The 16,162-nt window shown below is 46.1% G+C and overlaps 1 protein-coding gene across 4 annotated transcripts; it reads left to right on the plus strand.

The window, feature by feature from the left end:
* Positions 1-1,764: 1,764 nt before the first annotated feature.
* LOC144325082 (immunoglobulin superfamily member 1-like) lies at positions 1,765-16,124 on the plus strand. Of its 4 annotated transcripts, none has more exons than XM_077917083.1 (9): positions 1,765-2,157; positions 2,642-2,677; positions 3,340-3,630; positions 4,159-4,467; positions 4,681-4,983; positions 6,150-6,440; positions 9,179-9,457; positions 12,432-12,722; positions 14,898-16,124. In XM_077917083.1, exons 1-9 carry the CDS (start codon positions 2,127-2,129, stop codon positions 15,014-15,016), a joined length of 1,950 nt encoding a protein of 649 aa, XP_077773209.1. In that variant the 5' UTR covers positions 1,765-2,126; the 3' UTR covers positions 15,017-16,124. The 4 variants fall into 4 exon arrangements, with proteins under 4 accessions (XP_077773209.1, XP_077773211.1, XP_077773212.1 ...); XM_077917085.1 differs by lacking the exon at positions 12,432-12,722 and adding an exon at positions 13,654-13,706; XM_077917086.1 differs by lacking the exon at positions 12,432-12,722.
* The last annotated feature ends 38 nt before the right edge of the window (positions 16,125-16,162 follow it).

Consider the following 16,162-nt stretch of genomic DNA (forward strand, 5'->3'; position numbering starts at 1 on the left):
ATTTTAGGGACGGGGGTGGACAGAGACCATTGTCAAAGCTCTGTGGAATACTACCTCCCTCTCTCAGAGTCTCTGAGATAACCTGATGCCCTGCCCTGTTATTACAGTGCCGCCGCACAATATTTGGCTTCAGGCATCAAAACATCTCAGGCCACTCCTGACATGAAGTCATTCTCAGAGGAGTTCCAGGGAGCCTGCCTCATCGTCCGCTCAGCCTGCAATGAAAGATGAATATAGACCCTTACTTTGTAGAAAGAGGAGCTCTGCAGAGCCCCCTTGTATCACTTCTGTTTCTCCTGCTTTTGGAGGAAATGGAGTATTACACAGAGCCAGATGTTGCACACAGTGGTTGTCACCGTTAACTTCAAGGGAAGGGACTGCCTGCCTTTCTAATGCGGAATGAGTGTAGCTTGGTAGCAGAGCATCCGTTTTGCATGCAGAAGATTCCCAGTTCAATTCCTGACATCTCCAAGTACAATACCGAGAGAATCTTGCCTGAAATCCTGCAGAGCTGCTGTCAGTCATTGCAGACAATACTGGGCTCAGTGGACCAACTGACTCACTCATTCTGAGGCAGCTTCCTGAGCTCCTTGCTTTGCTAAGTCTGAGGTCTCTCAGTAACCTTCTACTTTTGTTAACAGAGAAAAATCGAAGGAAGTAGATTAAAATTTGACTTTCATTTTATTTTAATGGAAAGATTTCACCACAATCAAACCATGATTTGGAAGTCAGGGAGAACTCTGGTTAATCCAAATGGAAATGGAAGCTTCTAATATCCTACCTGACAAAAGAAGAAGAGTTTGGATTTGATATCCCGCTTTATCACTACCCAAAAGAGTCTCAAAGTGGCTAACTATCTCCTTTCCCTTCCTCCCCCACAACAAACACTCTGTGAGGTGAGTGGGGCTGAGAGACTTCAAAGAAGTGTGACTGGCCCAAGGTCACCCAGCAGCTGCATGTGGAGGAGCGGAGACACGAACCCAGTTCCCCAGATTGCAAGACTACGGCTCTTAACCACTACACCACACTGGAGGAGGCACATGAGCCTGTGGCTTGCTGCGGTTCTTTTATATAGAAGAAAACCATGAATGTCAGAGCTGGGCCTAGGACAGCATCAGAGTAAGACAGAAATAAGTATTTGAGAGCTGGTCGTTCCTCTGCAGTGGGGGGCCATCATGACTGCAGTCCCAATGCCTCTTTGGAGCTTAAATGTACAACTCACTATGTATCTGTGAGTCTATACAGAGGGACACACCACCAAGTCTCCTAATTGTTCCTTAAATGTGCTTTTTTGATCAACAGGGTCCAAAGTGACAGCATAGGCACAATATCTTTGGGGAGGAGGCAGTAAGTGACCAGAGCTTGAATTTGCCATGAATGTACAACTGGGCATAGGACGCGGGTGGCGCTGTGGGTAAAAGCCTCAGCACCTAGGGCTTGCCGATCGAAAGGTCGGCGGTTCGAATCCCCGTGGCAGGGTGCGCTCCCCTTGCTCGGTCCCAGCGCCTGCCAACCTAGCAGTTCGAAAGCACCCCCGGGTGCAAGTAGATAAATAGGGACCGCTTTCTAGCGGGAAGGTAAATGGCGTTTCCGCGTGCGGCTCTGGCTCCCCAGAGCAGCAATGTCACGCTGGCCACGTGACCCGGAAGTGTCTCCGGACAGCGCTGGCCCCCGGCCTCTTGAGTGAGATGAGCGCACAACCCTAGAGTCAGACACGACTGGCCCGTACGGGCAGGGGTACCTTTACCTTTACCTTTTTACAACTGGGCATACTAGATTTCTTTTGCCCCAACAATACTACTGAGATGCTCTCTCTTTCTGAGAACTAGAAAAATTAAAAATAGGAGTTGTGTTCCACGTCAAACACTCAGCCCTCCACTTCCTCTGGTTTAGCAACCACCAGATAGATGCAAACTAATAAGGGATGTGGTTGATCAGGCAGCTGTGGGGACGGAAGAAGGACAACAGCATTGGCCGATCAGAGAGGAGTCATTTCTTCTGCGGAAGAGCTGCATCACAGAACATTGCTGGGTTTCAGCAGCAACAGCCTCCAGCTGAGATCTTCACTCGGGAGACAGCAGAATTAGGAGCGAACGGAACAAACATCTGGCTACAGAAGCCAAGCCATGAAATTCCCTTCCAGCATCCTCTTTCTAGGTTGGTCTCACTCCTTGGAGGGCGGTGGGGTCAGAGTGTTGGTTTCTATTTCCCTCACTGAGCAGCAACTGCAGTCACAAGACATTGTTTTGCATTCCACAGTCCAAGTTACTGTTGGATTCCCACGGGAAATGGGAGACTCCATGTGACGTACACTACTTTCCTGTTTTTTCACTGTTCTCTCGGTTTCTTTGTTAGAGAGACAGTTGCTTCTCTGCTCCCGGCAGATGTTAGTATTCTCTCAGCATAGAGTGTAAATAAAATAAAATTGGCAATGTAGCACATTTACCTGCTTATCCTTCTGCTGTGTGGACTACTCTGCTTAGGCTCAAGATAAGACGAGCCTGTATCAGCTTCAGATGGGCCGAAGTTGGTCAAAATCTCACACAGAGTGTTTGCAAGAGCAGGCCTGGGAGATTGGAGGCCCGGCTTCCATTTCTGTTGCTCCCATATCTGGACTCTAAATGGATCCTCTCCATTCCAGGGTGTTGGCTGACCAGGCAGTGGCAGATCTCCAGAGGTGAGTGTCAGTCAGCCGTGAGAATGGTGGTAAAAAATAGGGGGTGAGAAGAATGGGAACTAAATGCCGTAGACTCCTCCAACCAGGACTACTTTTCTCATGGTAGACTTTCTCTGTCTCATATTCAAGGCTTTTTTCCAGTCGGAACTCAGTTCCGGCATCTTTTCGGTGGGGGCAGTTGCCATCATCAGAGAACAAGGGAGGCTTTCATGGTGATTTCCGCTACCTCTTTTTCTAGAAAAGTTGAACTGCTCATATTTATTTGTCTCTAGACAACCTGTCAAGGAAACCGTCCTCCCAGTTATCCACTTCAGTTTATTTCTCTTGGGTGCAAGGGCTGTTTAGACACAGGGATCCTTAGTCCTGCCCCTCCCACTGTAAACTTCACCAGATACTAAGGGAGAACCTTCTCTTTCATTGCCTCCCGGCTGCATGAATCGCAACTGGCGCTGTCCTTCCTGTCTCCTGTGTCTTGGCTTAAGCAGGAGAGTGAGCAACCGAGCGACATAAAGGACCTTAGGTTATTTGTCAATTGGAAAATGTCACAGATTAATACACGTGCCACACTTTTGTGGATTTTTGTACCCTGATACAAGTCTACAAGTCTCCCATTGCTACTGCTCTGACTTCCAAATCTGACTCCTGTTATCTTTCATTCCCAGGACAGCTTTATCAAAAGCCTTCCATCTCAGTGAGACCAAGTCCTCAGGTCATCCTAGGTGAAGATTTCTATATCCACTGTGAGACTGAAAATAACTCAGAAGCAACCTTCTTTCTTGTCAAGGAAGGGAGTTCAGCAGCTGTGGATTCTAAGACTGCCTCACGTTATACAGATTTCCCCCTTTCTAATGCCAAACATGTAGAACCCAATGGCGGGTTCTACAAGTGCAAATATTGCTTTAATGAATATAAATGCTCAGATTTCAGCGATAATGTTTATGTCAACATAACAGGTGAGAGTTTTGCTCTGTCCTTAGACCTATTCATGTGCAGGGCATACCGGTAGTTATGTTGAAAGCAAAGCAGTTTCTCGTTTTAAGCCCTAACCCTAATGTCCCCACTCCTTCAGGCAACAATCACATGCTACATGTGGTCGTCTGCACAGAATCCACTGTGTGGACACACATGTAAGGACTCTGCGTGATTGCGACTGGTTGCATATGTCTAGGTGGGAATGTCTCTACAGACAACCCCATGGAGCACATGGGTGTTGCAGAAAGACAGGAGGGGGCCATCCTGTGTCACCATTTGAGGCAAAATGGGAATGTGCCACTCCTTGCACGCCCCCCACTTCTGTTCCTGCCAGAAGGCCCCCTCCCTTCTTGCCAAATGCGACAAGAGTCAGGCCGTTGCACATGGCATTGCCACTCATCTTCTCTGTCCCAGGTGAACAGATATTCCAAGAGCAAGTTTCCTATTTTACAGAGTGACACAGTTGCAGATGTTCCACCTTCTGAATATCAGTTCTCTCTCTTTTCAAGGGGACCTTTCTCCAAAGCCTGCCATCTTTGTGAGGCCCAGTCCTCTCGTCGTCCCAGGGACACGATTCTACATCCACTGTAGAAATGAATATCGTAGAATTGAATACCGTGAACAAGCAACTTTCTATCTCTTCAAGGAAGGGACTCCGGGGCATTTGTTTTCTAGGACTGTTTTATTAAATCCTGCATTTCTTATTCCTAATGCCAAGCAAACAGATGGAGGGATCTACTGGTGTTCATATTGCTTCATTCAAGACCAAGTTCAAAAATGCTCAGGTTCCAGCAACAGAGTTTACGTCAACATAACAGGTGAGGGCTCAGCTCTGTCTTGGTGTGCCAGTTTCACAAATGATACTAAAGTGCAGGTCAAATTTATTGCATCTTCAACCAGAAGGAAATGATGCATCTTCTCTCTCATTCTCTTTCTATATCACATTCCTATAAGATTGTCGTTCTGCCTTCTGCTGAATGTTGGAGTTGCACCAGCCCTTAAACACCCCTCTTCTTCTCTTTCCCATTCAGAGCATTTCTATCCCAAACCTTCCATTTCAGTGAGTGCGCATGAAATTATTGCCCTGGGGGGAAATGCAAGCATCCACTGTACGAGTGAAGAGAAGCCAATGGCAGAATTCACTCTGCTGAGAGAAGATTCTTGGGGTAACTGTGAGATCCAGAAGATGGAACCAGGAAGTATTTTATTTCCCATTCTCAATGCTAAACGAACTGATGGGGGGATCTACTTTTGTACCTATTGCTTCCAATCAGACTTGGACTTCAATCAGCGATGCTCAAACTACAGTGACAGAGTGTACATCAACATCACAGGTGAGATTCTGTCTTGGGTCGCATCCACACCAAAGACTCTTATACCACTTTAGCAGTCATGGCTTCCTCCATGTAGTTTGGGAACCGTAGTTTCACCAAAAGTTAAAACAAAAAAAAAATCCTTCCAGTAGCACCTGGTCTTTAAGGTGCTACTGGAAGGATTTTTTTTTTTGTTTTGACTATGGCAGACCAACACGGCTACCCATCTGTCACCAAAAGTTGAAAGTCTCTGTCAGAGAGTCCATTGCCAGCGTGATGAAGCAGTTGATGGTTCTGGCTAGGACTTGGCTCAAATCCCTATTCAGGTGTGAAAATCACTGGATGAGATTCAAGCACACTCTTGTTGTGAGGACAAAATGAGGTAAATAACCATTATGCTGGCTTGAGTGTCTTGGGATATAGTTGAAAAAATAATGATGAATTAGCTAACTACATCTCTTAATATATCTTAATATACTGTTGGGAAAATGTATGTTTATATACCATTTTCTATTTTGAAAAGCAGAGGCACTCAGGTGCATAGTCCATAATCCAAGTTAACATATTTTTGTTATGGTGGCAATGCATTATTTTGGAAGCTGCACATTAGGTAGATCTGCCTTTAAGTCTCTGTTAAATCAAATTTCTCATCTGCCTTTCCTTCATTCCATCACCTGAAAATGAAGCAGAATTTTTTTTGGCCAATTATATGGCATTGGCACATATTGGCTCAGGCCTCTGGTGAAGACGAATGGTTTGACTCAGTATAAAGCACATTTCCTTATGCACTCTGCATTATTAGTTCCCCAGCTTCTGGTTTTGATGGGGAGGGGTAATATTCAGGGAACTAGCATATGGTTCAGCCTCCCTTCCTGCCCTCTAGCTTCAGAGATTGTGATTCACCTTGCCCATACTTTCAAACATGTCTTTGCACCATTAAGGGGTAAAAAGATGGGAGGAGAGAGATGAAGCTGAAATAATTTGGAAGATAAAGTATTTGGATGCTACTCTCTTTGCACAGTGTGCCTGCACATTATATCCAATACATGTCAATTGAAGGTGATTTTGTGCATAGCAAACAGGTCTTTTGATCTGATGCAAATTAGCAGGATGCATTAAATGCATCACAAGCAACATGTCTCAGTCCTTTTTCTGCTGTTTTTATCTTTTATTTTTCCTAACACTAGATCCCTGGCTTTCTAAACCTTCTATCACTCTGACACCAACACAGCAGATTTCTACTGGGATGAATGTCAGCATTGAGTGTCAGGGGGCAGAGAGTTATGTGACCTTCTCCTTGTTCAAATCAAACAACCTGATAGCATCACAGGAGGCAGAAGGGAACAGAAATGCAACCAAGTTCTTTTTCTCTGAAGTGAGGTTGGAGGATGGAGGGAGCTACACCTGCCGATATCACCGCATAGGATTCCCCTTTCGTTGGTCAGAGTCAAGTGACCCCATGGAACTGGTTGTGACAGGTAAGGAGCGTCCATAGATCTTTCTCCCACCTTTCTTCTAACTCTCAATCTCTGTGCATGAGCTCTAGGGATTATGGCTGTCAAAGCCAAATACCTCCCTAGGCAACCTTGAGCCACATTACAAGGAATGGAGGAACTGGGTGTTTGGGTTTACATCAGCAACCGGTTACTAGAGGCTAGATCAGAAACGAAGATGATTGCATCCAAGGTGAGGTGCATGGGAGATGGAGGTACATGGAGATAGCAGGAAGCCCATCTCAATATTCACTTAAAGTAAAGGTAAAGGGACCCCTGACCATTAGGTCCAGTCATGACCGACTCTGGGGTTGTGGCACTCATCTTGCTTTATTGGCCGGCGTACAGCTTCTGGGTCATGTGGCCAGCATGACTAAGCCGCTTCTGGCGAACCAGAGCAACGCATGGAGATGCTGTATACCTTCCCGCTGGAGCAGTACCTATTTATCTACTTGCATTTTGACGTGCTAGCATTTTGACGTACATTCTTGAATAAGACAGATGAGAGGTAGGGTGCTGGAGTGGTAACTTGTAGAACTTAAGGAGGAAGCTGAAAGGTCAGGTGGATGACCTTTTCATAGACATATGCCCGTATGAAAGAACTGCTTCCCCACAGAATCCAGGGCCAGCCCTACTGTTAGGCAGAGTAAATCAGCTGCCCTGCCTGAGACAGAAGATGCAGTGGAAGAGAAGTGCTAGAGGACAGAGTTGGGTGCCATACCACCTCCCACAGTGCAAGCTCTGCATAACCTAGAGAAGCTGGTGAGTTTTAGTACATGGAGTGGGAGGGAGGAATGGCACCCCCTTGTCCCTCACCTCAGGCAGAAAAATAGCTTGGGCTGGCCCTGCATCCTGTTGGAAAATACATGTGATTTAATCAACCATGATGCTGGGACCAGTCACGTGGATCATTCCAACTTCAAAACTGGTGCTCTCCTTTCTGGCATGGCAGCAGTTACCCCAACCAATTTGCTGTGCTCACGGGATTGCGTCATCTGCACATATATTCCCAGTGTAAAGGAAATTCAGTGTGTATGTGTGTTGTGTGTGTGTGTGTGTGTGTGTGTGTGTGTGTGTGAGAGAGAGAGAGAGAGAGAGAGAGAGAGAGAGAGAGAGAGAGATGGATGGCATACACACCATTTAAAGCACATGACTCATTCAAAAGAATCCAGAGAACTGTGGTTTGGTAAAGATGCTGGGAATCATACGTCAGCAGCAGAGCAGCCCATAGGGGAGATGCAGGTGTTACAAGAACTACTGAGGGAAAAACTGGACAATGCTGAGACTGCGTACAAGAAAAGCGCTGATGAGCTTAGACAACAGGGGGAGGAGATCAAAGTTGGGGATAAGGTATGGTTGTCGACAAAGGACTTGCCAACGAAGGGGAGGTGCAGGAAGTTCGAGGCGAGGCGGTTGCGGCCCTTTGAAGTGGTAGAGCAGATAAACCTGGTATCATTCAAACTCCAATTGCCAGCCTCAATGAAGATATATCCTGTATTCCAATAATTCATTTTGCAATCTTTCCCCACCCCACTTCACCCCACTGTCTCATCATTAATCTTCAATCTTAGGGGGTTGGGGGTTAATCTATGGGAAGCTTTAGTGTCCAGCTTCCTCTTAGTGACTGCATGGTTGGTTCAGTTCTGCCCCACCCTCAAAACAGCCCATTTTAGGAAACTTCTCTGGCAAAAGTTTTGTTGATATAGTCCCTTTTAAGGCTAGCTTGTGGGTTGTATGGGAGGTTGTTAGAAATTCTGGAATGTTGAGCTCAAATGCAGATGTTCCTCATTAAGGTCTCAAGGCCAGTGCTGAATGTTTATCAAAGACCTTCGGTTTCATTTGCAGGAAAATGTAGACAGGAGAAGTGCAGTTTCAGACATACAACATGTGGCCTACATCCTTTGTTATGGATGAGGCTGCATATGAACAGCAGGATCAATAGTAGGTCAAAAGAGATCCAAAAGAGAGATTCAAAAGAGGAAGATGGCTGTGTGTCCAGCCCTTTTATTTGGTTTCTCTTGGGTCACACCTATCTACCTGGTCACACTCAGAGGGAGGTGGCTCCCAACAGGTATTGCAGGAAGTCCTCCCTTTTTGGAGCCACCTTCCTCTGTGTGTCCATTCTAGGAAACAAGGAATGTTGGACTTGACTGCTCTATGTCTACACCCCACATTTCCAAGGAAGGTACTTGCTACCTTTTGGACTCTGTTCTCTTTTGACTCTTCCTCAAACTACTGCATCTCTGAGTGATGATAGAGCTGCTTTTTAAAACAAAAAACCTTGCTGACCAGAAATTTACACAAACCTATGGATATGGGCTGCATTGTAGCAGATCCCAAACTCCCCTCCTCTGGCCATGGATCAGATGAAAATTGGTGAGAGTCTTGGAGGATGACTTAATTCATTTTATGCCTGTTGTAGCTGTTGTAATACACTGAGCCAGATGTCGCAAGATTTGTAGGTGTGTGTTTTTTTCTCAGATGGACCACAGTCCCCCTAAATGAAGCTCATGGGCAGCCAGCTGCTCAGGGACCACAGCTGGATAACCCCTGCTCTGTTGGATAATGTCAAAGCAGAGTCATCCAGCATTGTCGTTTGAATTTTGGTACAAACTCACTCTATTTGATTCTCCAGCTGCAGGTGAAAGCCTCCTATTTGACAGAAGGAGGCTGTTGCAAGTGTTTCACCTTCAAACCACCTTCTCATTCTCTTTCGTGATCAGGACTATATACGGAGCCCTCAATTTCAGTGATTCCCAGTCCTAATGTCGCCCTTGGAGGGAATTTCTACATCCAATGTGGGAATCGAGATTATGGAGCCACCTTTGATCTCTATAAGGGAGAACCTGCAAAGTATGTGCGATCTGAGAAATCTTCGGCTTATACAGTGGATTTTTTCATTTCTGAGGCCAAACTAGAACATGGAGGAATTTATCAGTGTAGGTATTGCCTCAATCGCATATGCTCGCATCTAAGTGACAGACTTTACATCAACGTAACAGGTGAGGGCTTGGCTTAGTCTCTGTGTGACAGTTTTACAAATGACGCTAAAATGGGTGTTGGGTTTATTCCATCTGCCAATCAAATGGGGGGAAAGTGCACTGATTGAACTATATAACTGAACTGATCAAAATATGTACCTATCAAAAGGGATTATTTATCTCCTTTTCTATTTAATCATTAGTATTTTGTTCCAGATTAAAATGCATTCTCTGTAACCAAAGTCGTAATGGGATGCAGATTGTGTAGCACACTCTATAATCCCCTACTCTGCGCTCCATTTGTCACACACCCAGGTCCTAGTCAACGGCCAAGGCAATGGACGTTACTATACACCCTGAAGCCTACAATGGAGGGTCCACAGCAATCCTCCCCAATAGGTTCTGCCCCTCTCCCAGGGCATCTCTGCTGTGCAGCTTGCCTTCTCTGACGAGGGTCACATCTCACCTGTGTTCTCAGCCAACTAATCTCCTGAGTAATGGCATACAGTGGTACCTCAGGTTAAGTACTTAATTTGTTCCGGAGGGCCATTCTTAACCTGAAACTGTTCTTAACCTGAAGCACCACTTTAGCTAATGGGGCCTCCCGCTGATGCCGCGCCACTGCTGCACAATTTCTGTTCTCATCCTGAAGTAAAGTTCTTAACCTGAGGTAATATTTCTGGGTTAGCGGAGTCTGTAACCTGAAGCGTATGTAACCCGAGGTACCATTGTAAATGCATCCTATCAATATTCACACTCCGAATCGCATATGGTTTTCTATTTTCCCAATAGCATTTTACAAAGCCAGACTATTGTGTAAGAAGATCCTGTCTTAATCCTTGTATGCATCTTTTGCAAATTGCACCAATACAGGTTTTAATTTGCTGCAATTTTAAATGAGATTGGAAACGTGTGCTGGCTCCACCATTCCTTAGTTTTAAAAGGAGGTATCTCTCCCTCTTCACGTCACAGTTGGGTATCATTTCAACATTTGTAAATGATGGATTCCCTGACTTCTACAGCATCCTGCCTCTCTGTCTCCTGGCCCTGCACCTCTCCAACTCCCTCTTCTGCCTCTAATTCTGAACTGTCCTCTGCCCCAGACTCTTCCTGCTCACTAAACCCTGTCACCTGTGTGTGACCCTTCCTCCTCACAGTCGGCTCTTCCTCCCTCTGACCACTCCTCCTTGTCCCACCACCAGTCCCCTGGCTCTGAGCCATCTTCCCATGGGGGCTCCCTTGGGGAGTGCTGGTGCCCCCCACCTCTCCTCTGCATCCAGACAGTCCATGAGTCTTTATAAAGATATTGAACAACACTGGGCTTGTGAGCATTAAATGCCCGTTTGCAGATAGTAAACTCAGTCCTTCACAGCAGAATGCAGCAGAAGCAACTGTGATTGGAATAGTAACAGCAAAGGTTTTATTTATAAAGCAAATAACAAAACAATAAGACGACTCTCACATCCATCTTCTTCAGCAGAGGAGCAGAGAGAATGGAGAGAGGGAGGAGACATTTAAATAGTTCCCATACTCATACATCAATTAAGTAATTAAAGGCAACCCGCAACATTATGCAATGTGAGAATAAGACATTACAACACAAACACCCTCCTCCTTTTCATGGTAACATTGCCTTATCATCTAGTACATCTGTACATATAGACCCAGTTGTTGTTTATTTACAACCTTCGACAACAAGTCTCTGGGGGAAACAGAGGCTTCCTTCCTTCCCGTACTGAGAGTGATGGAAGCCCCTCCTGTCCTGTAATCCTGGCTGTACATCTCCAAGAGAGCGTGAGTGAGACAGGCAGCTTCTGAGGAACTGCAGCCTTTAGACATGGCTCCTGAGGGGGATGGGCAAATTGCCCCCGAGTCCCCACAGACACGATGAAGGAGTAGGGTCCAGGCTTGGCATCAGTCCAACAGGAGGAGGGGTGGCAGATGGAGGATATCCTGTTGGAGAAGAACCCGCCCTTTAGTGAGCTCAAAGTCGTCATTGTCAGATGATTGAGCTGTGAGCTCAGACTGAAACTGCTGTGTAAAGGTAAAGGACCCCTGACCATTAGGTCCAGTCATGGATGACTCTGTGGTTGCGGCGCTCATCTCGCTTTATTGGCTGAGGGAGCTGGTGACCAGCATGACTACGCCACTTCTGGCCAACCAGAGCAGCGCACGGAAATGTCGTTTACCTTCCCACCAGAGTAGTACCTATTTATCTACTTGCACTTGACGTGCTTTCGAACTGGTAGGTTGGCAGGAGCAGGGACCGAGCAACGGGAGCTCACCCCATAGTGGGGATTCGAACCGCCGACCTTCTGATCGGCAAGTCCTAGGCTCTGGGGTTTAACCCACTGCGCCACCCGTGTGTAAATACTACTGTGTAAATACTAATAAATCTAAGCGCAATTAAACTGCCAGCTTGCCGCATCTTTGGTGTGAGAGGGACATTGTAAATCCTGACATTTATTTATGCAATATATATGTGATAAATAATAGCACAAAGCCAGCAGTACACACACCATGTGCCAGTAGAAACCAATTCATCAGTTAAAATACTCACAAGTTAATACAGTGATCCAACACAATAGTTAAAAATTCACATGGTGGATATATCTGTTCAAGGGATAGTTGACCATCTATTTGAGCTATGATACATTCCACATTAGTGTGATTTTTTGTAGTGGTGCTGCCACTTCCTTGCTTGTGAGTTTCACAATGCCGGCACCACCATGAAGTTATTCTGTCCCTCTCCCAGGGCATCTCTGCTGTGCAGCTTGCCTTCCCTGACAGGAGTCTCATCCCACCTGTGTTCTCTGCCAACTAATCTCCTGAGTAATGGCATAAATGCAGCCTATCGATATTCACACTCTGAGTTGCACGTGGTTTTCTATATTCCACAATAGCCTGCAAATGTTTCCCATTTTACAAAGCCAGACTATTGTGTAAGATCAAAGAATTAAGCATCCCTCTTTTTCTCTTTCTCCCCCTGGATAAGCTTCTCCCAAACCTTCCATCTCAGTGAGCCCAGGAGAGGTGATTGCACTGGAAGGAGATGCCAGCATCCACTGTAAGACCGAAAAACAGCAAGAAGCAGAGTTTACTCTACACATAAAAAATTCTTCAAATACTTATGAAAGCAAGAAGATGGGATCGGGAGAAGTTCTATTTCCCATTATCAATGCCAAAGAATCAGATGGGGGCATCTATCGCTGTCGCTATTGCTTAAAGCTCAAGGACACTCAAGAATGCTCAAACTACAGTGATGAAGTACACATCAAAGTAACGGGTAAGAAGATCCTGTCTTAATCCTTGTATGCATCTTTTGCAAATTGCACCAATACAGGTTTTAATTTGCTGCAATTGTAAATGAAATTGGAAACATGTGCTGGCTCCACCATTCCTTAGTTTTAAAAGGAGGTATCTCTTCACGTCACAGTTGGGTATCATTTCAACATTTGTAAATGATGGATTCCCTGACTTCTACAGCATCCTGCCTCTCTGTCTCCTGGCCCCGCACCTCTCCAACTCCCTCTTCTGCCTCAAATTCTGAACTGCCCTCTGCCCCAGACTCTTCCTGCTCACTAAACCCTGCACCTGTGTATGACCCTGTGTATGACACAATGCCGGCACCACCATGAAGTTATTCCACCATTTAAATCCCTTTATTCTAAGATTTTTCAGGCTTGTTCCATGTTTTTGTTGTTTACTGCTTGTGGTGTCTTTTTGTTGTTGATTTGCATGTAAACCAGCAATACACTATTGCTGCTATTTTCTTTGGGGTTGATTCCAATAATTCATTTTGCAATCTTTCCTCACCCCACTTCACCCCACTGTCTCATCATTAATCTTCAATCTTAGGGGGTTGGGGGTCAATCTATGGGAAGCTTTATTATCCAGCTTCCTCTTAGTGACTTCATGGTTGGTTCAGTTCTGCCCCACCCTCAAAACATCCTGCTTTAGGAACCTCCTCTGACAAAAGTTTTGCTTCCACAACATTTTCCATGGTTGCAGAGGAGGCCAGTGAACAGGGATGTCTGTTCGATCCAAACCCATCCATGAGATCAAGGATTAGGATAGCAGTCTTAGTTGTGCAAAATAGGAATGCATGTCTTGCATATATTATACAGTGGTACCTCTGGTTACAAACTTAATTTGTTCGGGAGGTCTGTTCTTAACCTGAAACTGTTCTTAACCTGAGCTACCTCTTTACCTAATAGGGCCTCCCACTGCCGCCGCACCGCTCCCGCTTGATTTCTGTTCTCATTCTGAGGTAAAGTTCTTAACCCGAGGTACTACCTCCAGGTTAGCGGAGTCTGTAAGCCAAAGTGTTTGTAACCCGAGGTGTTTGTAACCTGAGGTACCACTGTATATGATTTGCCTAACTCTTACTGCATTTTTTTGGTCAAATTTCCATCAGAACATGGCACGTGTGCTGTTGATCCTTTTTTTTACAATACGTATTATATGCTGTATGGGTCTTCCTTTGTTGAAATAGTCCCTTTTAAGGCTAGCTTGTGGGTCGTATGGGAGGTTGTTAGAAATTCTGGAATGTTGAGCTCAAATGCAGATGTTCCTCATTAAGGTCTCAAGGCCAGTGCTGAATGCTAATCAAAGACCTGTGATGGGAACAGGTGTTGATTCCTTTGGGATGGAGGGGGTGAGCACCATAATTAGCACTCTCTTAAATCTGGGTGGGGCTGGTATGAGGGAGCTTTCATCCTGAAGGGATGATCAGTGCCTGTTCGGACCTTAGATTGAATTTTGCCTTCCTGCTCAGCCTGCTACCATTTGCGTGTTTTGTGTCAGCCAGCTAGATGAGATAGTTTTGTTATTTTCTTGGCTTCTGAGCAGTCCTAAATTGTATAATCATGTGAAGTTTTTGCTTTTAACAAAGCCTTGTTTTTAAAAATATTTTTTTTTTATGAGAACTGACTTTGGTTCAAGTTACTGAGCCTCCCAACTGACCCCCAGGCAGTGCTGAACCTGACCTTCTGCTCTCTTCAGCCAGGACCACCCAACCAATCCATTGTTCAATGAAATTTCAAGCCCACATTATGGACTAGTAATTCTGAACAGAACACCCAGCAAATGACCAATCATAAACTGACCACTTTTGGATGCTCCTGCAGTGACATAAAAAACTGAAACGCAACATGTATCCCTGCCATCTTATTAGTGGAGCAGTCAGTTGGTCCACTGCTTGCAGACTTAGTATGCTTTGTATCATCTCTCTGGCTCTAGTCAGAAGTAAGAGGCAAGTGGAGTAGATTAGAAGGCTGCTTCCATTGGCAGGTAGATCCCGCAGGCTGTTCTTATGTTCTTAGAAATCAGAAGTAAGTCCCACTGAACTCAATGGGGCTAAGTATGCTGAGGGCCGCAGCCTTGAGACCATCTCCCTCCTCACCCTGCCTTCATCACAACCAACAATTGAGTAGTAACTCTTCTCCGTCTCACTCTGCAGCAAACACTTCTACATCCATGGAGATCAACATCCGCCTGGGAGTTGCTGGCTTGGTGCTGCTTTCCTTGGTGCTGATCGTGGCTAGTTCATGTGCAGCAGGCAAGGCTGAGAAGCTCTGACTCGACTCAGTTACACAAGTCAAGACCCTTCCTTGAGGCATCCGAGACAAGCAAAGCCACAGGAATCCCATAGAGACTGGTTTCATTTCTTGTTCATCTGAAGGCCAAATTTCTATTCTGTGATAAGACCAAGGAATCTTTTCGGAAGGGGCTGGGGTGGGGTGAGAATACTAGAGGCTTCTGTTTCTGTGCTTTTTTTGAGCTTTTTAAAAAAGTTTGGGCAGGGCCGTCTTAAGCATATCCGGCACCGCGGTGCAAAGATCCTTGCAGCAGCGCCCCACCCCACCCCGTTTCCCAGAGTTGTCAACCTATTTTTTTAGGGAGGGAAGACCAGCAGCAGCGGAGCGAGCCTCTTGGGACGGGACGGCGCTGCCGGTGACGCACCCAGCTTTGCGGGGCTGAAGGAGGAGGGCAATGGTTGTGGGGGGCAGCTTCTCCGGCAGGCACCTCCCAGCTCAGCTGGCTGCTTCGTGCTGCGGTGGCCACGGCAGGCGGAGGCTCCGGGTGCAGCGCTTGCATGGTGGAGGCCGGTGAGGGCAGCGAGCGGGCCGGGGGAGCCAGCCCTGTGGAGATCCATGGTGCCTGATGCCCAGCTTGAAGATGAAGATGGCTAGCAGGAGGGGTTCCCGCACCTCAACCCGTTAGGCGAGCGAGCTGGCCTGCACCGAGCGAGCGAGGGTTTGTGCACCGCTCCCGCTTCCCTTTTCACCTTCTGGCACTCCGCAGAATTCGGCGCCTGCAGTTTAAAAGGGAAAAAACTGAGCCAACGCTCAGCATTAGCAGTACATGCACCCTCGCTCACTCAGCGCGCTCGTTCGGTGTTCCCCGGACTCTCGCCTGGCACCCTCCAAAACCTGGCGCCCCGGCGCCCCACACCATTAGCATCTATGGGTAAGACGGCCCTGAGTTTGGAAGACTTAACTTACTATTCAGCTAAGCCCTTCTCAGAGAACACCCATTGAAATAACTAAGTGAATCATGTGTATTAACTCTGTAACTTATGATTTTATTCCTTATCTGGGTGTTTTGCTTTGTTTTTTTATTATCTCTTATAGTAACCGTATCAAATGAAAATCAGTAAAAAGCATACCCGTCCATCTAAAACCAATGTGACTGTGAGTTAGGCAATTGCTTTTCTGTTGCTTT

The sequence above is a fragment of the Podarcis muralis genome, chromosome 13 (genome assembly GCF_964188315.1).
Source record: "Podarcis muralis chromosome 13, rPodMur119.hap1.1, whole genome shotgun sequence".
NCBI lineage: Eukaryota > Metazoa > Chordata > Lepidosauria > Squamata > Lacertidae > Podarcis > Podarcis muralis.

Bases quoted from the DNA above. Each gene is read 5' to 3' on its own strand.
- LOC144325082 (XM_077917083.1), top strand. From the start codon at position 2,127: ATGAAATTCCCTTCCAGCATCCTCTTTCTAG. The intron at 2,158-2,641 runs GTTGGTCTCACT...TCTCCATTCCAG, and splicing joins TTCCAGCATCCTCTTTCTAG to GGTGTTGGCTGACCAGGCAG. The intron at 4,468-4,680 runs GTGAGGGCTCAG...TTTCCCATTCAG, and splicing joins AGTTTACGTCAACATAACAG to AGCATTTCTATCCCAAACCT.